This window comes from Panthera leo, chromosome B1 (genome assembly GCF_018350215.1).
Source record: "Panthera leo isolate Ple1 chromosome B1, P.leo_Ple1_pat1.1, whole genome shotgun sequence".
NCBI lineage: Eukaryota > Metazoa > Chordata > Mammalia > Carnivora > Felidae > Panthera > Panthera leo.
The window spans coordinates 59,684,940-59,707,207 of NC_056682.1; the positions used below are offsets into that span (position 1 = coordinate 59,684,940).

Consider the following 22,268-nt stretch of genomic DNA (forward strand, 5'->3'; position numbering starts at 1 on the left):
TGGCATATGAACTATTTCAACAAAGAAAAAAACAAGGACAAGAAAATATTTTGCGGTCTTTCCAAAAATCTTTCACAACCTTCACATTTAATGGCAATTACTAGGAAAGCAGCAAGTTTAAAATTATAGCTGAGGCATATAATTACCCATATTTGACCTATTTACAAACTCTTTTGAAGAAAAAGAATACCAGATAGCTGCACCTACTCTTTTTGGTTCCTGACATATATAATGAAGCAAAAATATTTGGATGGTAGGTTAGTGATTCCACGGTTCTACTAGCCTCATATCAGGAGGCTTGCAGCTTGAGTCCCTCACTACCTACTGTAGATACATACATCATTCAACTTAAATAAAAAAACAGATGTAAAGAACATTGTGAAATGGAGGAGGGCACAGAGCAAATACATTTCTAAGGTTTCTGAATTGAGATGGGGTAGAGAAAAAGTGGGAATGTGGATGCAGAAATTAAATAGATGGATATATTTCCTAAGGTATTTCGCTGAGTGTCATCAAAAACCTTTACAACCAATGTGTGTACTTAAAAAAATTTTTTTGTGATGTTAATTTTTCAGAGAGATAGAGCATGAGCCAGGAAGGGGCCGAGAGAGAGGGAGACACAGAATCTGAAACAGGCTCCAGTCTCTGAGTTGTCAGCACAGAGCCCGATGCAGGCCTTGAACTCACGAACTGCAAGGACATGACCCAAGCCAAAGTCAAAGCTCAACCGACTGAGCTACCCAGGTGCCCCTACAATCAACATATATACTAACAAAAGCCTTCATAAACAGAGGAGGCAGTATTATACCAGTGGGAACCTTCACATCCAGAGGTCAGAAGACATGAACCTAGTTCAGCAAAGTTCGAGACTCTACAATTAATGTACAGTTCTCTTTTGAACAATGAAGCAAATTTATGTGCTCAATTTTGTATGTGATTTATCCAGCCACCTCGTTTCATGAAAATCTGCATATTTTGTTAAATTAGCTTCATGTATGAATTATTCTTAAAACCAAATGAAAGAATATCTAATTCCTTGCCACATATGGAAAAGGTTTTCAAAAATCTGCATCAATTCCAGTGTTATCCACAAGGTTTGTATAGTCATAACTGTAGTCAAGTAAGGAAGCAGTCATTCTTAGGTTTGTTGAGAAAGTGAATAGTCCGCTTTTACACATGTAATAGAAACCAACTAAAATAAACTTCCCTATCACTAATGTTCTCACCATTAGGTGATGTATTAGTTTGAATGAGAAACTGACATGTTCACAGAAAAAATAAATCCATGGTAAAAAATTGGCAACCTGACATATTTTAGCCTAAAGTGCACGGAAATAAATTCTCCAATAGTAGAAACTGAAGACACAAAGTGAAATTCAATATATATGGCTCAGAGACTCATTAATTGAGAACAATTATTTTAAAATATCCAAATATAGGAAATAGGCTTATTCAATAAAAACCCAACTCAAGGTCTTCCTTGGATAGAAAAGGTTGGGAACTCCGAAATGGATCATGGTGCTGAAATGTAACTGAAATAAATAGGGCACTAAAAAGAAGTATGAATTATACTAGAAATGGCTCTATCAGCTTCCAACTACAAATAATCTTCATGAAATAACAGCAAGTGATCCCCTGGGATATTCTTGTTGTCTTATTCTCTCACCTCACCTCTCTGGATGTCAACCTCTACTTAGAGCCCTCTTGTGGTGTTTCCTTCTTCAGCTGTCCCCCGGATCCTTCTCCAGATTCCTTCCATTGTCTATGGGCTTCTTTGACTATTTCTAACCAATATCCTCCGTTTCTATTTTCAATAGAAATGCTTTTGCCTTAACTGAAACCTGTCTTTCCTTGATGTTGTCACTAACTTCATCAGGACCTTCTCTGAGCACAGAGGGCTCTGCATGCTCCCTGTTCCCCAAAGCTATTCTTAGAACAGTTTTGCCATCATCACCCAGCATCTCTTCTTTATTGAAGTTTGTGTGCTCCACCTATAATCACTCTTTCTTCCTTGCTTTTCACCAACAACCTCTGCCATTTCCTCACTTTTCTCAATGACTTTACTATTTAGCCTTTCATTTCCTGCCATCACCTTTGGCCATCATCCATGTTAAGTTCTTCTAGCATCTTGACTTCATTTCCTCTACTCCTGTGACCTTAACTTCCACTTAAACAGACATCTGTTAAATTCCTTTATCACTTGAAGGTTCGTTCTTTCTTAAGGTTTTGAACTTTCAGAGTCTTCTGATCACAACCACTGTCCCCTTTTCCTATTTTCCCATCTCACCCTCCCTTTGAGTCATTTTCACTCTTGGGATTACTTCCACTTTCTCAAGTCAGATCTCTTTCCCCTGAAGGTCCTGAATTTGCCTAATCTGCCTTCCCTTCTGACTCCACACACTGCTTGAGTGATGATTTCTTTTTTAAATTTTTGAGTTAAAAAAAATGTTTATTATTTTGAGAGGGAGCAGAAGGGTGGAGAGAGAGGGAAAGAAAGAATCCCAAGTAGGCTCTGTGTTGTCAGCATGGAGCCCGATGTGGGGCTTGAACTCATGAACCATGAGATCATGACCTGAGCTGAAATCAAGAGCTGGCTGCTTAACTGACTGAGCCACCCAGGTGCCCTTTAAAAATAAATTTTTCTAGAGTTGTTTTTTTTTTTAAACAATGATAGATGTCAGTGACATTTCTCAAGGATCATAACATTAAATATTACAGTGTCCCCATTGTTCCAGCTCCTCCCTTCAGAGTACAGTCTATGACTGAAAGAAAGTCACAGAACATGCTCACTGAGTCTAGTATGGGTTTTCACTCTTGCTAAGAAATACGTGATTCCTTTCTATGTACTTGTGATCACTTCTCAGAGTTCTCTTCAGCCTTTTCACTCTTATTTTTTATTTATTTTATTATTTTTTAATGTTTATTATTGAGAGACAGAGAGACACAGAGCATGAGTAGGGGAGGGGTAGAGACAGGGGGAGACACAGAATCTGAAGCAGGCTCCAGGCTCTGAGCTGTCGGCACAGAGCCCGACGCGGGGCTCGAACTCACAAACCGCAAGATCATGACCTGAGCCGAAGTCAGTCGCCTAACCAACTGAGCCACCCAGGTGCCCCTTTCACTCTTATTTTTTAAGCTATTTTTAAAATTTATTTATTTTGGGAGATAGAGTGCAAGCAGAGGAGGGACAGAGAGAGGAAACAGAGAATCCTAAGTAGGCTCCATGCTGTTGGCACAGAGCCCAGTGTGGGGCTTCATCCCACAAACCATGAGATCATGACCCGAGACCAAGAGCCAGATGCTTAACCGACTGAGCTACCACGGTGCCCCACTTTTTCACTCTTCTTAATCTCATGGTTATCACAACATTATTCCTATTTCAGCAGGTGCCTTCATCACATATTTTACTGATAATATTGTTATTTGACTTGGGATCTCAGTTTTCTTTTACCACATCTCTTCTCCTTCACTGCTGTTCTTGAGGGTAACGTTTTCATCCTACTTTCTGTGCAAGGCCTTGTATGGACTATACATTAAATGCTGGTCTTTAAAATAGCTGGCTTATTTTGAGCTTTAAAGTGAAAAGTTATTTTATTCCTGTCACTTTTGAAATGTGCAACTGAAAGAAAGTTTTGGTTGGTGTGGGGGTGTTAAAGAGAGTGTTTATGGAGAAGTGAAGTCATTTACGAGTTTAGGACATTGTCTGTGGAGAGCTTCCCGGGGTGTGTTCTAGAAACCCATGTGGAATCCTGAAGTCACTGGCTTCTAGAAGAGAGGAGCTCCAAGAGGGGAAGCGAGAGCATTAGATGCCAGAACATCCTGCTTCCAACTGTGTGCAAAATCGAGCTTGGTTACTGTTAAGGAGAAGGGAGCATCTATGATGAAGAGAAAAATGAGCTGAGGTTAAAGCAAAAGAGACGATGGAGGAGACAAAATTGGAAGTGCTTATTTCCTTCAAAATAATTATTTTTGTTTAATTACAAAAATAATAAACCTTATTGTTGAAAAGTTGGAAAATCAGGACTAGTTGACAAGAAAAGATAACCTGCTCAAAACTCCACCAAAAAACCACTGGTAGTATTCTGATGTACTTCCTTCTAAGATAGAATACACATTTTAGTTGATTTAGGTGTTTATTTTTCATAAAGTTCATATTAAGCTGCACATATAATTTTGTTTCTAGTTTCTTGGGGCTTAACACTATATTGCTATTTTGACAGGAGATCCACAGCATACTCTCTGGGCATACTGTTCATATGTGGCTCCCTCTTATCTCTGAGCTGAGCCCCTCTCTCTTCAAAAAAGCCTCTACCTAGTAGGGACTTCTTTCAACTTACTTTGTAATCACTGAAGGAGCTCTCGCACATAATGAGACAAGATGAGATGCAAATGTTAAAGAAATATTACGCCATCATGTTACTCTTTCATGGAAAGCATCTAATATTTGAAATGTACATACAGTATTTCTTATAGATGGTTGAGCACCACTTTGAATGTACATGGGGTATCTGTAAGTATCTCCAACTATATCTTAGACACCAAATAAGATGACTAGCCATAAAAGTAAGGACTCAACCTCCTTTTGTAAGTGTAATGAAAACATTACATTCACCGAAACACTAGCAGAGCAGAGCACCGTTATCCTGATATCTAAGAATGTGACACTGAGAGCCAATTTTTACATGAAAAAAAAAACATGAGGAAGAATACATCAAAATGTTATTCCTTAGTTAAGTTTCACACTTCAGGAAATTCCTTGATTGAATTTTCCATTTCAGGGAGGGGTTGTTTTTAAAGTGATCCAACACCAACAGTGTTAATGCAAAGTCATCATTATACTGTATTTATGAAGAGCCCATATCTATGTGCACAGCCAGGTGCTTCAGAAGTAGGCCCATGATCTTGCCTACATTCCTTATTCACTGTTCTCCAATGTGCTTGGTGAGTGTGAGCATGAGTGTGTGTGTTTGCAAACATGTGATTTTATAACAAATTGAAAACAATACTTTCAGCCCTATTTTTTTTTTGCCCTAATATTATTTTGAAGGCCCAGCTGATTCCGTAGTTTGCACTTTCACTATTAAACTGCTTTGCTATTTGACTAGACTCAGCAGATAACAAAAATCACTTAACCAGAAACAGAAGCTGATGCCTATTAAGTTTTCAGGATCAAAAGCAGAATGGCTTATCTTCCAAACATTAAATGGGAAAAGAAGGCAACTGGATTGCAATGAAATTCATCTAGGAATCCGTCATTTGTCTACAACATTGACATGATGTTAAAAGATGGGTAGAATTTTTGTGTATGTGCTTGCCAATATGATCTTAGAGATCACTAGATTATATAGATTATTCAAAGGCGATGCTTTTGTCTTTTTCATCTTTGTGTCTTCAGTAGCCAACACTATCTAACACTTTATAGATGCTCAATTATTAATGAGAGGATGAAATGTGCTAGATTTTTAAATACATTTATGTACACTTAAGGACGTCTTCACAACTGCTTTATGATTACATCTCCTTGACCTTTGTTGCTTAGTTTGCCTCAAATTGTTGTGCTGACCTTCTCCTTGCCTGTGTGTGTGTGTGTGTGTGTGTGTGTGTGTGTACGTGCTCGTGCACGTAAACCTATAAGGTAAAGCTTGTAAAATAGAGCCTAAGAAACCATTTATATTCTGAGGTCAGTGATATAGTGAGTTCTTCAACCCCAACTAGTAGAGGTGGAAGGATGGAAAAATGTTCAACTTTCTAAGTTATACTGACCAAGCCACACAGTGGAGTTGGAGCAGGAGTCCAACATCAACAGGACAGGAAGGGAGTAGCACAGAAGCTCTCAGCCTTTCATCAAGAGTCTGGCATCTGATGGGGGTGTTAACATGTCAAGTACACACACCTTGAACTAGCAGTTCGATTGTACTGTGGCCAACCAACATTGCAAGTATGTACCAGAGAGGAAAAATGTCCTTCTGGACCTTCCAAATGTCTCACTTTCTCCATAATGTTTTAAAGTAAGATGTTGATCAAATGAAACAACAGGAGAAATGAAGAAGAAGTTGAAAAGGGTTCCCAAATTGAGTAACTTGGCTGGATGAATTTTTCCAATGTAATTCTATTCCATGGGATTTTTACTTAATTCTTCATACCATCCCATTTATAAGGTGAATGATATCAGTTGGAAAAGTATGACACAGTGGGAAAACTCTGGAACTGGTGAGGTTTGAAAACAGAAGTCTTACAGTGTATCTAGGTATGAAGTTAAGTGGAACAAATAGGCTTGCTCTAAAAGTGGGAGAGCTCGCTCTTCCTTTTCGTTGGTCTAGCTTTGCTTCATTCAGTCAAAAATGTTTTTGAGCATACTATTCGTTGGGCCCTGATCTAGGTCTGGTTAAAAAAGAAGTGAAAAAAGGTCAAGGTTCCTACTCTCAAAAAGCTCACATTCTAAGAATGGGGCAAAAGCAATACACATGCTAACAAGCAAGTCAACAAGAAGCTATCAGAATGAGTTTCATGCTCTGTGGTAATTAAAGTGGATGATTTATTAGAGAATGGCTGGGTAGCTGCTTTAGTTTGGGTGGTCAGGGGAGGTGGTGACATGTAGCTGGGAGTTGAAAGCAAAAAGGAGCCAACTATTAGTAGCAGAACATTCTGGGGAGTAGAACATTCCAGGCCAGGGAACAACTTGTGCTTGCAGTGTGGAGGAAACCTTAAGGAACTTCCAAATATAGCAAGCCACGCACAGTTCAATCACTGATAAAGACAGGGATACAGGCTGCTATTTCCTCATCCTCGATCTCTCAAACCTATCATCCTCCTTCCTGCACATGCAGTCAAAGGACGGGAGTCTGATTTACACAGTGCTTATTATCACAAAGATGTAGCTTCACTTTGTCAGTCCACAACTGCACTGAGGTGACACATAAAATCCCCACTACCTTCAGTATGAGTTTATAGGACATGCCCCTCTCTTGAGACAAGAAGTGCAGAACAATTAGGTGTCTAAGGGTGGGACTGAGAGAAAGAAGAAAGACATAAACAAAGGTAGTGAAATGCAATTATGTCGAAAAGCCTGATTCAGGCTGAAATCATTTTACCCCTTTCAGATAGGAAATGATGCTGTTTTCTCTTTAGAGGTTAGGCGAAGACAAAGCAGGAAGAAGAGGTGCAGAGAGAGTTAAGTCTCTATCTAGTTTTGCTGTTGATTAAGCATGTAAAAATTCTGAAAACAGTTTACTGCCATCCTTCCAGGCAAAGGGCATGGATTTTTTTTTTTTTTTTTTTTTTTTTTTTTGGCATTTAGGAATTTGTTTTATCAGCAATAGAGGAGAAAGGGCATGATTTTTCATGCTAAGGTGCATATTACTGGCATTAGAGTGGCAAATGTGTATCATTTTATCTGCTGACCTGTCCTGTTTCTGGGTGTAAAGACTTGTCCATTGATTCATCCTTCAGAAATCTCCCTTTTGACTTCTCATGTTGCTTCTTCCACAAGTTTATATTCTACGTCCCTCCCACAAGATGGAGGAAGAATATTCAAAACAAAGAAATAAATGAGATTTGAAAACAGCCTGTTATTCATATATTGTTTGGTCAAATTTAGGAGGTGAGCTCAGTGGAAAAACATGACCATGCTTTTCTATATGCTTTGCAAATCACCTACTAAATTTGGCATTCACAAGTCTCCCTCCACGGTTTATTCCTAGGGATCCCACACATATCCATGCCTTTGAAGGACTATGTTTTGGCAGGAATAAAGAGAAGCAGGGATTTTGTTTCCTCTTAACAAACTGAGCCCTATGTTTATTTTGAACCTTCAGACACAATTTGCAGAGAGTGGGAGGCAACAGGCTCATCTGATGCACTCTGAACAAGGAAAGTAATGTAACAAATACTTCATAAGTTAGGTTTATATTTATTCCTTTCTCTTTTTCTCTGATAAGAAGTAAGATTTAAGCACCATGTTGCTTCTTTTCTTTGCATTGTGACAGAAGATCATGAGTATCAGACACTCGGTCACATAACTAACTCTCACGCATGATACTTTTTCCTGTGTAGTGTTCTAAGTGCACTTCTGTTCCTACAGCAAGTGGTCAGTTATGTCACAAATGCACTGTGCTTAGCATATGGCACTTACTGAATAGCCTATATTGAACTGTGTTAAACTTCTACTTGAGGGACAGTATCTGAGACAAAGACACTGAGAGATGCAGAAACTGAAGTAGAGGCCAACATGACACCAAACCAGGAAACTCACCCTCAGGACGGGTGGGAAGGACTCAGCTGGAGGTCTAGGAGGGTTGCAAAGCTATTGGTGAGGACTTCTGTTGGGTAATAAGGGATTGTGGTTGGGCCTTGCTAAAGAAGAGAATTCATGACATTTCTATCTTTTCCTTTTAGTCTTTGATTTTTTTTTTCTTCTCATGATCAGTATTGGAACTACTGAGAGAAAAAATGCAGAGATTTCCTTTTTGAAAATGATCTTTCCTCAGGAGTCTGTTATGTCAAAGGCGATTTCCAGGTTAGCATATTACAAGAGTAAATGTTTTAATTCCTACTATTTGCCCCCTCCTAATTGTTTCCTATTTGTTTGGTTACGAAGGATTCAGAAGAACAAAATGCCATAAAGCCCCAAAGTAGAAGCCTCTCCTTTCATAAAAGGGAATAAAATCACAGGCTAATGGAAAAAGATTAGAGTGATGCATAGTTTTTCACTGTCAACCATAAGAGGCAAAATTTCATTTTCCCAACATACGAAAAGAGACAGACACATGTAAGAATTTTACTCGGTAGTTACCTGTAGTCACTGTTAATAACTTCAATGCCATTCTAAGTTATTCATAGATGTCATTCAATGGAATGATCGAGCATTCCTCTATCAATGGATACAACTTTTAAACCAACGATAAAACCTTTTCAAAAAAGATGATGATAATAAAGGAGGGAAAGACCAGATTAAACCAGTAACACTGGTTATTTGAAAAAGGCGGGATGGAAGAGGAAGAACAAATAGCATGAACTTTGTCTTTAATTACTTCTGTATTGTTTGAATTGGCACATTGAGCATGCATTTACTTTGTAATTAAAACAAATCCAAAAAAATGTGTTATACCTCATGTAATTTTTTTTAATGTTTATTTATTTTTGAGACAGAGGGAGACAGAGCACGAGTGGGGGAGGGGCTGAGAGACAGGGAGACACAGAATCTGAAACAGGCTCCAAGCTCTGAGCTGTCAGCACAGAGCCCTGATGCAGGGCTCGAACCCATGAACCATGAGATGACCTGAGCTAAAGTCAGACGCTCAACCGACTGAGCCACCCAGGTGCCCCAAAAGTATTATACCTCATAAGAAAACTTTGAAATATATATATTTTGAAAGTGTCATCACAAATTATTTTCTGCCTAGCAAACGGCAGGTAATTATACAATATGAAAAGCATTAAGTGATGTTGTAAGGATATATTTAAGCACATAAAAATTTGAGAAAAAAACCACAATGGCAAAACCTGGTACGAGTAATGTTACTTCTAAGCTACCAGGTTTTGTGATTAGGTACTCTGCCTTTCCCTGAATTTCCTTATGAAGGGGGGAGTAACCCCTTTATATGGATATTAAAACACTGAAGTCCATTTCTCCTATAATTTAAATTGTACTGAAAATCTGACTACTAAGCAAATCATGGTGTCATTCCTCAAACCTGTGCTTAAGCTACTCATCTTCTTAATCCACACAGAACTGTTCTCTTTTGTGGACATGTCCGCCCCCGTCACGCACATGAGCATCCCTGTAAAGCAGAGCGACAAGCTGACGAGCTGCTGAAACTCCTGAGATAAGAAGGGCTGTAAATGCCTGTTCACAGCTCCTCATGTTTGCTCGCCTGTGATTTATATCCAATTTATGACAGCCATTATGGTCGATACACTTCATTTAATCAAAGAGCACAGTCAAGTCCTCGTCATTAAAAGTCTTCCCCTGGAGACAGCAAGTCCCTCATTTCATTAAAAGCACTACAACAAATACATATTCAAAATACAAAGATAAAAGGAGTCAGCAGCGGCAATTAATTTTATGGGCTGGAGCTACCAGGGTATAAATCTCTTCTAAGGCTGCCACTTTTGAGTCCATTCTACCTGTCTGGCATCTCAGGGGAGCTGGAGCACAGGTATTAAATGTTTACCTGGTATCTTTCACAGTACTGCACACAAACCTAGGAGCCTTGCTACCTGAAAAACGAACTTAGACGAAATGCAAAATTAAGCGTGGTGTAGTAATAGATAGATTTTTGAAACTGCAACACAAGATTGTTCAGAAGTTTATTTTTCTAAACCTGTCTGCCCATTTGCTAACTTAAGACATTCATTTGGCTGGTTGATCAGTCTAACAAGGTTCATGAAATCAGTAAACAAAGCAACATACACATGTAAGATATTCTCATTGAAATATCTTATACATTCTGACATTTCTAACAAATGAGCTGATGACAGAGAGAAGAGAGTAGGCTGTTCAGTACCAGAAAAACAAAGAATAACTCCTAGATCCTGGCAAACTCATTCTCATGGAAATATGACCTCACAGAATATATGTACGTTTTATAGGACTCTGACATTTCCAATGACCCCTATCGGGGCAGTAATTCAAGGTCTGTTACGCTATGATAGAACCTATTGAGTTAATTGATTTCTGCCTCTCTCTGACATTGTAATGGCTCCATTCATAACAACTCTCTGCTTGTGTGTGCCAACGGAAACAGCTCATGTCAGATTTATCATGCTAAGAAAATAATGGATATCCAATATGAAGATGGTATTCACAAAAATACGCAGCGCTATGGAATCCCAAAGCCAAGTAGGTTGCGTTGTGAGGGGCACTCTTCTTCCTGACGAGCCTGGTTATCTCTGGTTTTGTTCCCTTCCCCAGGTTCTGCACACTGAATTTCCATCCTGAGCTTTCAGTCTTCCCAGGCTGATCTCTATCCGATTTCCTTACTGATTCTTAAATTTAAAACATTTGGAAGTGTTTTTAATAGAGAGCTCAAAGTAGGTCTCCTTTCCCATCCCCTTTGGGGAGTGGCTACATCCTTGCTATACATTGGAAGGCCAGGCCATGGACAGATATTTTCACAGCTGAAACCAGTTATAGCTTTTAGCAAAAGGTAGATTTGACCAAGCATCTCACTTACCTTCCTTATTTTTAGGTATCTTTTGTATTACTGAAGGACATCCCTCCCAACCCCTACACCCCCGCACTTGTTAGCAAGGTCACATCGGCCAGGGACAGCTTGCCTGCAGAAAAGGCAACTTGCCACATAGTTGAGTCCAGGCAAAAAGTTTTCCCTGGCCAGAAAGGCAATTTAGCAGGGGTATGGAAAGTATTATAAAACCATGCAGAAATACTCACAGTTTGGGTTTGGCAAGCAGAGGTGGTGGCTCCTTAGTGGGTGAAAGGAGGACAGCTGGTGTTGGCAGAGATTTATTACTGTTAGCTTTGCCGTTAATCAGTCCATTTACTCCATGGCTGGGATGGACTCCGTTCGTCTCCCTCTCAGCAGAACTGAACTGCATTTGAAGGGCCGCCATGCTAAGTCCTAATTCCGGGCTGTTCACCTGCTGGATCTCGGATGGCTTCTTTGAAGCCAACTCAAAGGAACTTGTCTCCAAGATGGGAGGGGGAGGTGGAAAGTGTTGGAAGTGATCGCTGTTGGATTCTCCCACTGAGTCATAGTTGCAGTTTTCAGTGTTGGCTAAGGAAGGGGAAAGAGAGGAAAAAAAATAATAAGATGTTACAGTTCAACTGTTATTTTTGTGCTATCATAGACTACCTGAGCATCCCTTGCGCCCCGTTAAGTTGTTTAAACATTGGGAGCTCTGCTGTGCTTCTATGGTACAGAAGCAAAGCCAGCTGGAGGACCTGGTTCTTCCAAACTGGTTTTCAGGGACTGTTAACCTGTTTCATTTCCTGACTGGGGCCACAAGCGGGGAGACCAGCTACCAACTCATTATTAACAAGTTTCAAACAGGATTAAAGACAGAAGTTGGTAAAAAAAAAAAAAAATGACAATACAAATAACATCAATTAGACAAAAGTTGGTAAAAAAAAATGACAATACAAATAACGTCAATTAAAGACAGAAGTTGGTAAAAAAAAAATGACAATACAAATAACGTCAATGAATAATGCTTTGTTTGCTCACATTTCCGTGCGGATCTGCACGAACCCGCCACCCGTTAGCTCAAACTATAACGGCTTTATGTGGTACATGATGGGTGTGCATTTTATTTAAATCTAAGGAAAGTACAACTCTGAGTTTAAGTAAAATGTCTTATGATCGCATCATGTTTTTCCGATTCAGATAACTGCCACAGCTGTAATTCAGTACAAAAGAAACTTACTTGTTAACTCTCAACAGACAGAAAGCATCTTGCGATAAGATCATGTCATCCTTGGATTCCCCACCTTGCCCAGAGCCCAGCAGAGCTCCAGGAATGAACTCAAAAAGGTTTACTGAGGTCAACTGAACGCTCAAAACTATTTGTTGATTATGTTTGGCTCCCAGCAGATTTACCCCAGGTGAAAATGGGAAATACCGCATGCCAATTTTTGCCACATAAGATGCTTAGAGCCCAGAGTTTTGGCCACATTGCTGGGATACTGCTATGCCCATCTGATGGGACAGTCTTCAAGCCAGCTCTGCAACAAACCCTGCGGGCCTCCCTGCTCTGCAGCTCCAATCACGGCACTGGCGTTTCTGTTGCCCATTTAAAGTACCGATTCCTATCGACTCCATCACCAATCCAGTGAACTTGACATTTCTTAAGGAGACGAGGAAGCATTTACAACTTCCATTTTAATATCCTTAAGCCAGTCTTGTTTGTGCCTCTGCTGCCACCTAGCACCAACTTCTTACTCTTCCAAAGAGATCCAAGTGCAGTTCCATTGTTCTCCCCGAGACTATCTCATGCAGCTACAACCTGTTTCTTGGTTCCCTACTGTATGTACTACGTGCCAGCCTTGGCCAAAGCACTATTTTAAAAGCTACTGTAAAATAAATAACAGAAATGAGGCAATAAAAGCAAGCTAAAGTGGGGCACCTGGGTGGCTCAGTTGGTTAAGCGTCCGATTTCGGCTCAGGTCATAATCTCACAGTTTGTGAGTTTGAGCCCTGTGTCGGGCTCTGTGCTGACAGCTCAGAGCCTGGAGCCTGCTTTGGATTCTGTGTCTCCCCCTCTCTCTGCCCCTCCCATGACCATGCTCTGTCCCCGTTTCTCAACAATAAATACATGTTAAAAAAAATTTTTAAAAAAAGCAAACTAAAGTGAAGCTACTTACTAATAGCAGAAAGTAATCAAGTAAAGTTCTAAGAAAATAAAGGAAAAAGTCGTTTCATGTTATCTTTGCTAGTGGTACATTTCTGAGTTTTAAAAAATATCCAAGCAGTTCTGAATATTGGTTTCAACAGTATAATATACTGCTTTAGTTTTTCATATCAGAGTTATAGCCCACTTTCAATGATAATTTGATTTCTAAGATCTTTACGGCTTCTCCGGGTTACATTAGGTTTATCTTGTATTACCTTTTCAGAAGTTTCAATCGAGGCTTAAATAAGGATTTGTTTGTAGGAGTACCGGCTCTCCAGTTGGAACTGCTGACAGTAGTGACCGCGCCTCTGATGCAGGGGTGGCCTTCTGATGTCAGCATGATTCTAGGTTGTATGAGGATGTTTGGAAACCAGATCCATTGTTTCCAAGACCAAGTTGCATGACTGAGAAAACAGCCCCATGTGTGTTCAGTTGCTGCACTGTCATTATCTTTTTGTTCTTCATCTCCATGTCTACGCCCTCTCCCCACAAAGCCTTTGTTTCCTGACCAGACGTTGGTTTGTCAGGATAACTCCTGGAGTGGCAGCAGGCATTCCTAAAGGCTGAGCTCTCCTCTGCGGTAGTTCTTCCTGCTGTGGTGAGCCACACACTAAATGCTAGGGAGCAGAACCCAGTTGATCTCTTACTGCTCACATACCTGAGGTGACAATCAGCTGGGCAGTACTGGTTACTGAGCCGTAATCATTTCTTGCGGAGCACGTAAAGACCCCTGCATCTTCAGGGAAAGTCTCAGCGATAACCAGGGTACAGATCTCCTCTGGAAGTGAAGAGAACAGAAGAACTCATCAGAGTGAAACCATGAAGTCACCTCGAAGAAGTCGGACACCCTGCCTTTCTAAAACAAACAAATCAGGCAACAATTGGCGTAGAATCTCTTTACCTACTATTCACAACAGAGTCTCTACATTTAATTTAGCAGTTCAGTGTAGCGGCAAAAACCTTGGAGTCAGACCTGCGCTTTGTGATTTTTGGACAAGAGCAGCCTTGGTTTCCTCACCTATAAATTGGGGATAATGTATACCTAATGGGGTATCTGTGAAGATGAAAGGAGATGTCTGCAACGTGTGTATCTCTGCACTTGGCTTGCAGAGATGCTCAGTAGATTCCGGCTCCATTCTCCTCCAGCTAGTTTGGTTCAGTATGTGTGGAAGCTCTTTCAACTACAACGCAGCTGCCTTTTACATCTGCTCAACTGAAAAGCAGTTAGTGGGGAAAATCAACCTTCTCTGAAATGCTGACAATGGTGGGGGGGGGGGGAACAAAATATGTAAATGCTGGGCCTACGGACAACTACTTTGGAAGCTACCATTACACAGTGTGGCAGTGTTGCACTTGTAGAGCGTGAAAAGCCCAGACTCTGGAACCAGCTGTCAGGGCTTGGATAAGGGTCCTGCGTATCTTGCCTCTGTGACTTTGGTCAACGTTCCTGAACGTCAACATTCTTTCTGTAAATTGGAGGAGAAAATAACAGAACCTACCTATAGGGTATTAATCATGCCTCATAAAATTAAGAAGCATTAAGCATCACAGGGTTATTGTGGGTAATGATGATCATGACCGTGACAACAGCTGATGGTTACACTGCCCTCGTCAGGGACCAGGTACAGTTATCAGCACTGAGAATAGATTTAGACTTAAGCCTTTTGTCAACCTTACAATTTAAATTTATTATAAGCCCATTTTATTGATAGGAAACTAAAGCACAATAAAGCAAATTGGTTTGCCCAAATTGGTTTATGAGTGGCAAAATTAGAAATCGAGCCCAGTCAAGTTCCAGACTCCACACTCCCACCAACCACCTATTCCTGTGACAGGCTATACGTTGCGCTTAGGCCACTGCCTGGCACATGGTAAATGCTTTGTTGCCAGTACATATTCCCTCCCAGTTAGCATTAGAAAGAAGCTAGATCTAGAATGTATTAACTAATTTCAAGTTGAATAATTATCTATGCTTTACCAGTAAAATAAAGATTATATTGGCAAATGTTAAGAGAATTGATATTTTTCTGATTCCCATACTCTATCGATTATTCCCATATTATGTAGGTAGGGTAAGACTTCGTAGACTTTCTAGAAAAATGGCCGCAATTAACCTCCTCTCTGCATCCACGTCCCTTTGTAATGTGACTTGGCAAATTCTTCCATCACGTGCACCATCTAGTTGCCCTAACCCTTGAATTCCGGCTGGCCTTGTGCGTTGCTTTAACCTAGAATGCAGTGGAAGTGATATCGTTGGTCAGTTCTGAGCCAAAGCCTCAAGGGACCTTGGTCATCCTGCTCCATCTCTTGGAGCTCTACTGAACTCCCAGGTGAGTAAGACTATGCTGGTATGCTGGAGGAAGAGCTACCAAGAGCAGAGGTAAGCCATTTCAACAGGTACCATCCTAACCTAACTCCTTCCCAGCCAACCTGGAAGCTGACCACATCCGGAGCAAGTTAGTCCAACTGAGGTTGGCTGAGCCTGGTGCAGACCACAGAACTGCCCAGCTGAGGCCAAGCCAAATGGCTGACTCCCAAAATTATGAACTAAACGAATAGTTGCTGCTTTAAGCCACTCATTTAGGGGATGCTGTCCTGGGGAGCAATAGCTAACTGATGTAAATGGAGAAGAGAAAATATTTCTCTTCCAACCTCCTTTTCTGAAAGCCCACAAGGGCAGACTTTTGAGACTTGTAGAATAATGTACCTTCCTCCAACTATCAGTAATAAAAACTAGCAAATTGGTCTCAAAGCATATTTTATGCTTTAAACACTGGAAGAAAAAGTGCTAACTGCAGGTTAAAAGGGCTACCTTACAATAAAAACATCTTTACCTATTAAAAGGATCTTTAAGGATCTTATTTTTAAAACACAAATAAAAGTAATAAATGTAGGGGCACCGGGTGGCTCAGTCGGTTAAGCATCCGACTCTTGATTTTGGCTCAGGTAATGATCTCACCATTGTGGGATGGAGCCCCACCTGGGGTTCTGTGGTAGGTGTGGAGCCTGCATAAGATTTTCTCTCTCCCTCTCAGGCTGCACTTACCCCACTTGCTTGCACTCTCTCTCTCAAAAAATACTTAAAAAAGTAATAAATGTAAAAGTAAATAAAAATATAAAATGAAAAAGACTCCCTTTATATTCTATTCATTGACTTTATTCAATTATACCTTGCCTTCTTAATAATGTCACTTTGTTTCAAATGGAATTATTTTCTTTTTGAGATGGTGGTATCCCTTAAGACTTCCTGTGTTAAAAATAGTGAAAAATACTGGTTAATTAAAAACTTAGCTCTGGTGTTTCCACAAGTAACTGGGGTACTTTTGGCAGGCAATATAACGTGATCACACTGGGTTATACTGCAGCAAGCAGTTTTATATATGGCAACATCGGGCCTCAGATGACTTAAGACAAGATGACTTTGATAACTCATTTCATGTCTCACCTCTGAGTGACACACATTTTTGAAATTTTGCAATCAAAATAGACTTTAAGAGGCACATTTGGTGCGCCCAGTACAAATGTAGATTTATACAGAGACCACCAAAGAATTTTCTGGCTTTCCCAGTATTTACCTTGGTGGAAGACAAAGCCAACTGGGCTCAATAATAGCAAACTATTCAGTTCCAATTGCTGTAGTGTTGATATATGGCACAAGAAAAATTCATTCAAATTCTGAACCTAGGTAATATACTATGTTTTATCATTTCAATAATGTATTTCCATAAATCGTGCTCAAATTATGACCGCATCTCATAAAACAGGAGTTGTGGTGTAATGGGTTGGGTAGGTATGAAGTCAGGCATGCTCACCTCTGCTCACCTTTGTCTCAATCAGTGTAAAAGGTTCCCTGTCTCAGGATGCATCTTGGAAACTGGAAAAACACCATGAATACATGGTGGAACTATGAAATGCAATGTATATTTCAAGTATTTTGATATTTTTAAATCAGCAATTTTATTTAAAAAGACGAAAAACTAAAAAAATAAATGACAACTATGAAACTGGCAGGGCTCTGCATTACTCTGGTTTTACTTATACCTTACATCTGGCCTTTCATACACAAAGATCTAGATATAATTATTATTTAAATTCAACTGCATGTCTTAGCTCCTCAATAAGATCAGGCTATTGCAACGGGGAGGAAGGAGGGCTATTCATAAGGTTGGGTGCAGACTATTAATTTTTTTGAATGTTGAATTATGATGCTGTTTCCCAAACCTGTTAGATAAGAATCACCTGGGAGGCTTGTTAAACATGTTGATTACCTAACCCTCTCTTCTCCCCTAGAGATTCTGATGCAGTATACTTGAGGTGGGGCCAAGGATTTAAAACACAAAAAAACACTTTGCAGTTTATTTTTATCTTCAGAAAAGTATGGAAAACTTTGCCCTCAAAAATGGATTTCACACATTTTTTTTTATTGCAACCCACAGAGGGGGAAAATACATTTTGTACTTAACCCAGTCCCATGCATACACACACTTGTAAACGTTTCTCAAAACAATATTTAAGATTATATGAAGTGTACCTGACTATTTTCTTTAAAATAATGGTGGTTGTCCTCTGCTTTCATGGGTCACGATCAGCAGTTTAAAAAACATGCTCTATAGTACCTAGCACAGCTCCTGGCTCAATAAACACCAATAAATTCTGACAGAGGTGTCTGGCACATTAAAAAAGGGGGGGAGGTGGCTTCAGGTAAAGGTTTGAGAGATATGGATACATTTGAAGTGCACAATTATTATTTGATTAAAAAGTTCACTGAATAGAAGAAAAACAAGAGAATAAGAGAAACCATGAGGTAATCCTGTGGGGTTTTTGTTTTTTTTACTGTACTGTACACAACTGTTGGCCTTCCAATTGAAAAGGAAGATAGAGGGGCATCAGTGGCTCAGTCGGTTGAGTGTCTGACTTTGGCTCAGGTCATGACCTCACGGTTGGTGGGTTTGAGCCCCGCGTCGGGCTCTGTGCTGACAGCTCAGAGCCTGGAACCTGCTTTGTATTCTGTGTCTCCCTCTCTCTGTGCTCTCCTCCACTCACTCTGTCTCTTTCTCTCTCAAAAATAAACATTAAAAAATTAAAAAAAAAAAAAGGAAGATAGTGTGGAAATAATTCAAGTTGGAGCTTCATATAAGAGTAATCATTTGGAAAGTGAGATATATCTAGAAAGGTACAGGGGATAGGAAATTTTTAAAAAATTTTTTAAGCTTTATTTATTTTTGAGAGAGAGAGAGAGAGAGAGAGAGAGAGAATGTGAGTGGGGGAGAAACAGAGCAAGACACAGAATCCGAAGCAGGCTCCAGGGTCTGAGCTGTCAGCACAGAGCCTGATGTGGGGCACAAACCCACGAACTGTGAGATCATGACCTGAGCCGAAGTTGGACACTTAACTGACTGAGCCACCCAGGTGCCCTGGGATAGGAAATTTTATAACTAAATACACAGGGCTACAGAATGAGTTAAAAGTGTACTTAAACAGAAAGAAAAAAATGTACTTAACCAAAGAAGGGTAAAACTTAGGATATTAGTACCATAAGGGATTTTGGAGTTGTCTAGCCCAAATCTCTCATTTCTTCAGGTGAGTTCTAAAGTGATTTTCTCAAGGTCATGGTTAATTAACATTAAAGTCAAAATGTGGAAGACTGTCATCCTGCCTCCTATGAGCAAGCTTTTTTTTTCCCCCTCAGAGGACAAAGCCTCTCAGCTTTTTTTTTTCCCCCTCAGAGGACAAAGCCTCTCTAGTAGTTCTGCATTTTTTCCTAGTTCAGGGCACAAGGAACTCCATGTAAAATGAGGTAAGGAAAGATTTAAGATAGGAAACAAGGAGTTTTCTGAATCTGAAAATTTTAATTACTCTCACTACCCAAGTAATTCAATAGGAAATTCATCTGCACAAGGAGATGTGCCGTGTGTCTTCAATGATAAATTGGAATAGGATATAAGACCAGTCAAAGGGCTTGTAATGTGGACATACTGGCATCAGAAGAAAAACAGCCTAATCTTTTGAGATTTGAGGGAAAAAAAACCCTCATATACTGGCAGCCCTCTGAGATATGGGCTTACGGCACAGGTAGGTCACCTCTGTCCCCTGTAGCAGATGCTGCTGGTAGCCATGAAGCCCTCCCAGCTTTCAGCTGCACCGAGGTGCATCCTGCCCAGGGAGCCACTGCCTCAGTCCTACACTATCTCCCCAGTGTTTGGCGTTCTCCGGAAAGGTCTTCTCTCAACCTTGGATTATTCATACCTAGAAAGATGGAGTTTCTGGAGACACTTGGAGAAACTTCCATCACCAGTTCATGCCTGAGAATGCCTTACCTGTAAACATAGACATAATTCTGTGCCTTGAAACCTACATTCAGAAACAGGATAAAATCTTATCTAGCAGGGATGATGTAAAGTGGTTTTGGAGTTGATGATCTTGCCAATTTTAAAGTTCCTTATGCTACCTATGATTTTGTGATTTTTAGTTATGCCATTAAAAAAACACCCTGACCTACTATATATAATTACCCCTTCTAAACCATAGGGCACTTTTGCGAATGAAATTTTATCATCACCCCATCCTTCCATGACTCTGGGGACAGATTACAAATCCTCACTGTGGTCACAGAACCCTAAATGACCAGGCTGCTGCTTACTTGCCAGGTTCCTTTTGTGCCTCTCTCCTTCCTTCATTCTGAGCTTCATGCACTCTGGCTCTCCCCGCAAAGCCACATTTCTTTCCGTCTCTAAGCCCTCAGCCTGATGCTTCCACCTAAACATGATTTTCTCAGAGGAGTCTTTTTTGATTAGAGTTGGTCAGATCCACCATCTATATTGTAATTTTAGGATGGCAAACTCTCCTGGGAGACAGCTCTCACACCTATAAATATTTTTTTGTGAAATTAGCGTGTTCATTTCTGGTACCTTGACTACAGCCCCTGTGAACATGGAAAGCATTTGGTCTGTTGGCATGTTGTCAGCATCTCTCCGTGAATATTTTTGAATAAATGTATGAATGAAATTTAGTTCCCAGGAAAAAAGTAAACATTTGCTTTACAAAAAGACTGTTTCACATTTGACTGAATAAAACTCATTGTATGCGAGTTTCCAGGAATACTTCCATTGCATAAACGTACAGTCACGTACAGATTGACTAAACTTCTAGAAAAGGCTACAACCTCACTGAACACCACCACCACCACAGAAGGACAATCATTGGGATGTTCCTCTAGTGATCTTCACACATTGCTATGTCTCAGTGACTTGTACTAGATAAAATTTTAGTCAAATGCCCCAGAGCTTGTTTAGCTTTTCTGCTCTTGGAAAATTTCGTCCCAAAGTGACACTAGGCTCACATCTTGTTCAGAGAAAGTAAGCATCATGGCTTGTATGGTTCTGACACGACCAAAATGAAGAAAGCCATGAGGAAATGAGACGAGCTAGGCTGTAATATTGCATTTTCATCTGGAAGCATCTTATTTGAACAAAGTCCTTTAAGACATCTGTAAAATACATTCTGGTCAGAAATGGAAGTCAAGAGATGACTGTTTATCTCCAACAAAGGTGGTTAGAGGCTTACTTATCTATTTAAACAACTGTCCATTTTAAAAAATGGAAAAATTTTAAATTACCAGTAGCTCTATGATCCATTTTAATCCATTTTTCTTAGATGAAAGGTTTTGATTGGATGGCATGCGATAAATTACTAAATTGGAAACTTTTACTGGTGATAAATTTTTTTTATAGTTAGCTAAAAATTACTTAATCATGTAAATATCTCTCAGAACTCAACCATGAGTTTCATTCAAATTTTTGGACGTACTTAACACTTTGTTAAATACAAATAACTTTGTTTGCCAAACCTTATAAAATGATGAGGCAGCAAGGATAACATTACTTATGTCCTTTGGGTGATAAGGGGACATTTTCATAAAATGCCTTCTTTCGCCAGCCTTTGGAGTCCAGCCTAACTAAAAAGAAATCCAGCTTTTACCTTCCAAACCCCAAAGTGGGTTTATTTAACACAACTGATAAAAACGAGTCTGGGTTAAAATCAACAAGATGAGATTCAGTGCTGGTAAATGTAATGTTTGCATAAATTTTCATAAAGGATTTTTTTTTTGCAATTGCAAACTGTATCATATATAGAGGATATTTTAAATGCACGGTTTAAGGAATAACAATAAAATGAACCCCTGTGCACCCATCAAGTCTAAGAAATAAAATATTACTAATACTTTAGAAATGCCCTCATGCCCTCCCCAATTGAATCCTCCCCCTTCTTTTGAGATCATCAGTCCTTTGATTATGTTTCTTGTATTTGTATCCTTCAAAAAAATGTGTTTGGTTTTTAAAAATTGAGTCCTAACCACAAGTTTTACTGTGCAAAGAAAAGGCAAACTTGTCAGAAAAAGTTTACAGGAACTATCTTGGGGTATAAACTGACTTCAACCTCCCCATGTTTACAAAAACCACCACAGGAGTAATCGGCAGACAAGTAATCCTGAATGAGTCCTGGGAACCTTAAGGCTTACCTCCATGAGGAAGTCTGGTGGGGCTAAGTGTGGGCAGGAACTGGACAGCCAGCACGAATAGCTGGGGAAATAGGTGTCCCCATGCTTTCTGTTTTTAAGTTCAACATGGCCAACTTCCAAATCTCAGCACCAGAACAAGTGAGAACGGTGGCGGAAGGGAGGATGAAATGAGTGTTCTTAGCTGAACCAGGAGGCTGTGCAGGGAGGGGAGAGCACAACAGGCCTGCCACCCTGCCATTCTGTCATCAGGGTAAAGGAGGAAGCAGTGGCGATGAGCTCTTAGTGCCGAAAACTTCAGTGTGTCTGTCTCTTGTATCCCACAACTCCAATCTGGACCTATCCTCCATTCCTGACGCCTACCTGTCACCCGCCTGCAGGGCTCCCTTTGGCTCTCACCTGC

General features: G+C 40.0%; 1 protein-coding gene across 1 annotated transcript in view; it reads right to left on the bottom strand.

Moving 5' to 3' along the window:
* The window catches only part of PALLD (palladin, cytoskeletal associated protein), a 267,481-nt gene that overhangs the window by 186,754 nt on the left and 58,459 nt on the right, over positions 1–22,268 (bottom strand). The window contains exons 8-9 of the mRNA XM_042935116.1: positions 14,009–14,128; positions 11,393–11,735 (exon numbers count right to left, since the gene is read on the bottom strand). Coding sequence (XP_042791050.1) covers positions 11,393–11,735; positions 14,009–14,128 — 463 coding nt within the window. The remainder of the gene's footprint in view (positions 1–11,392; positions 11,736–14,008; positions 14,129–22,268) is intronic.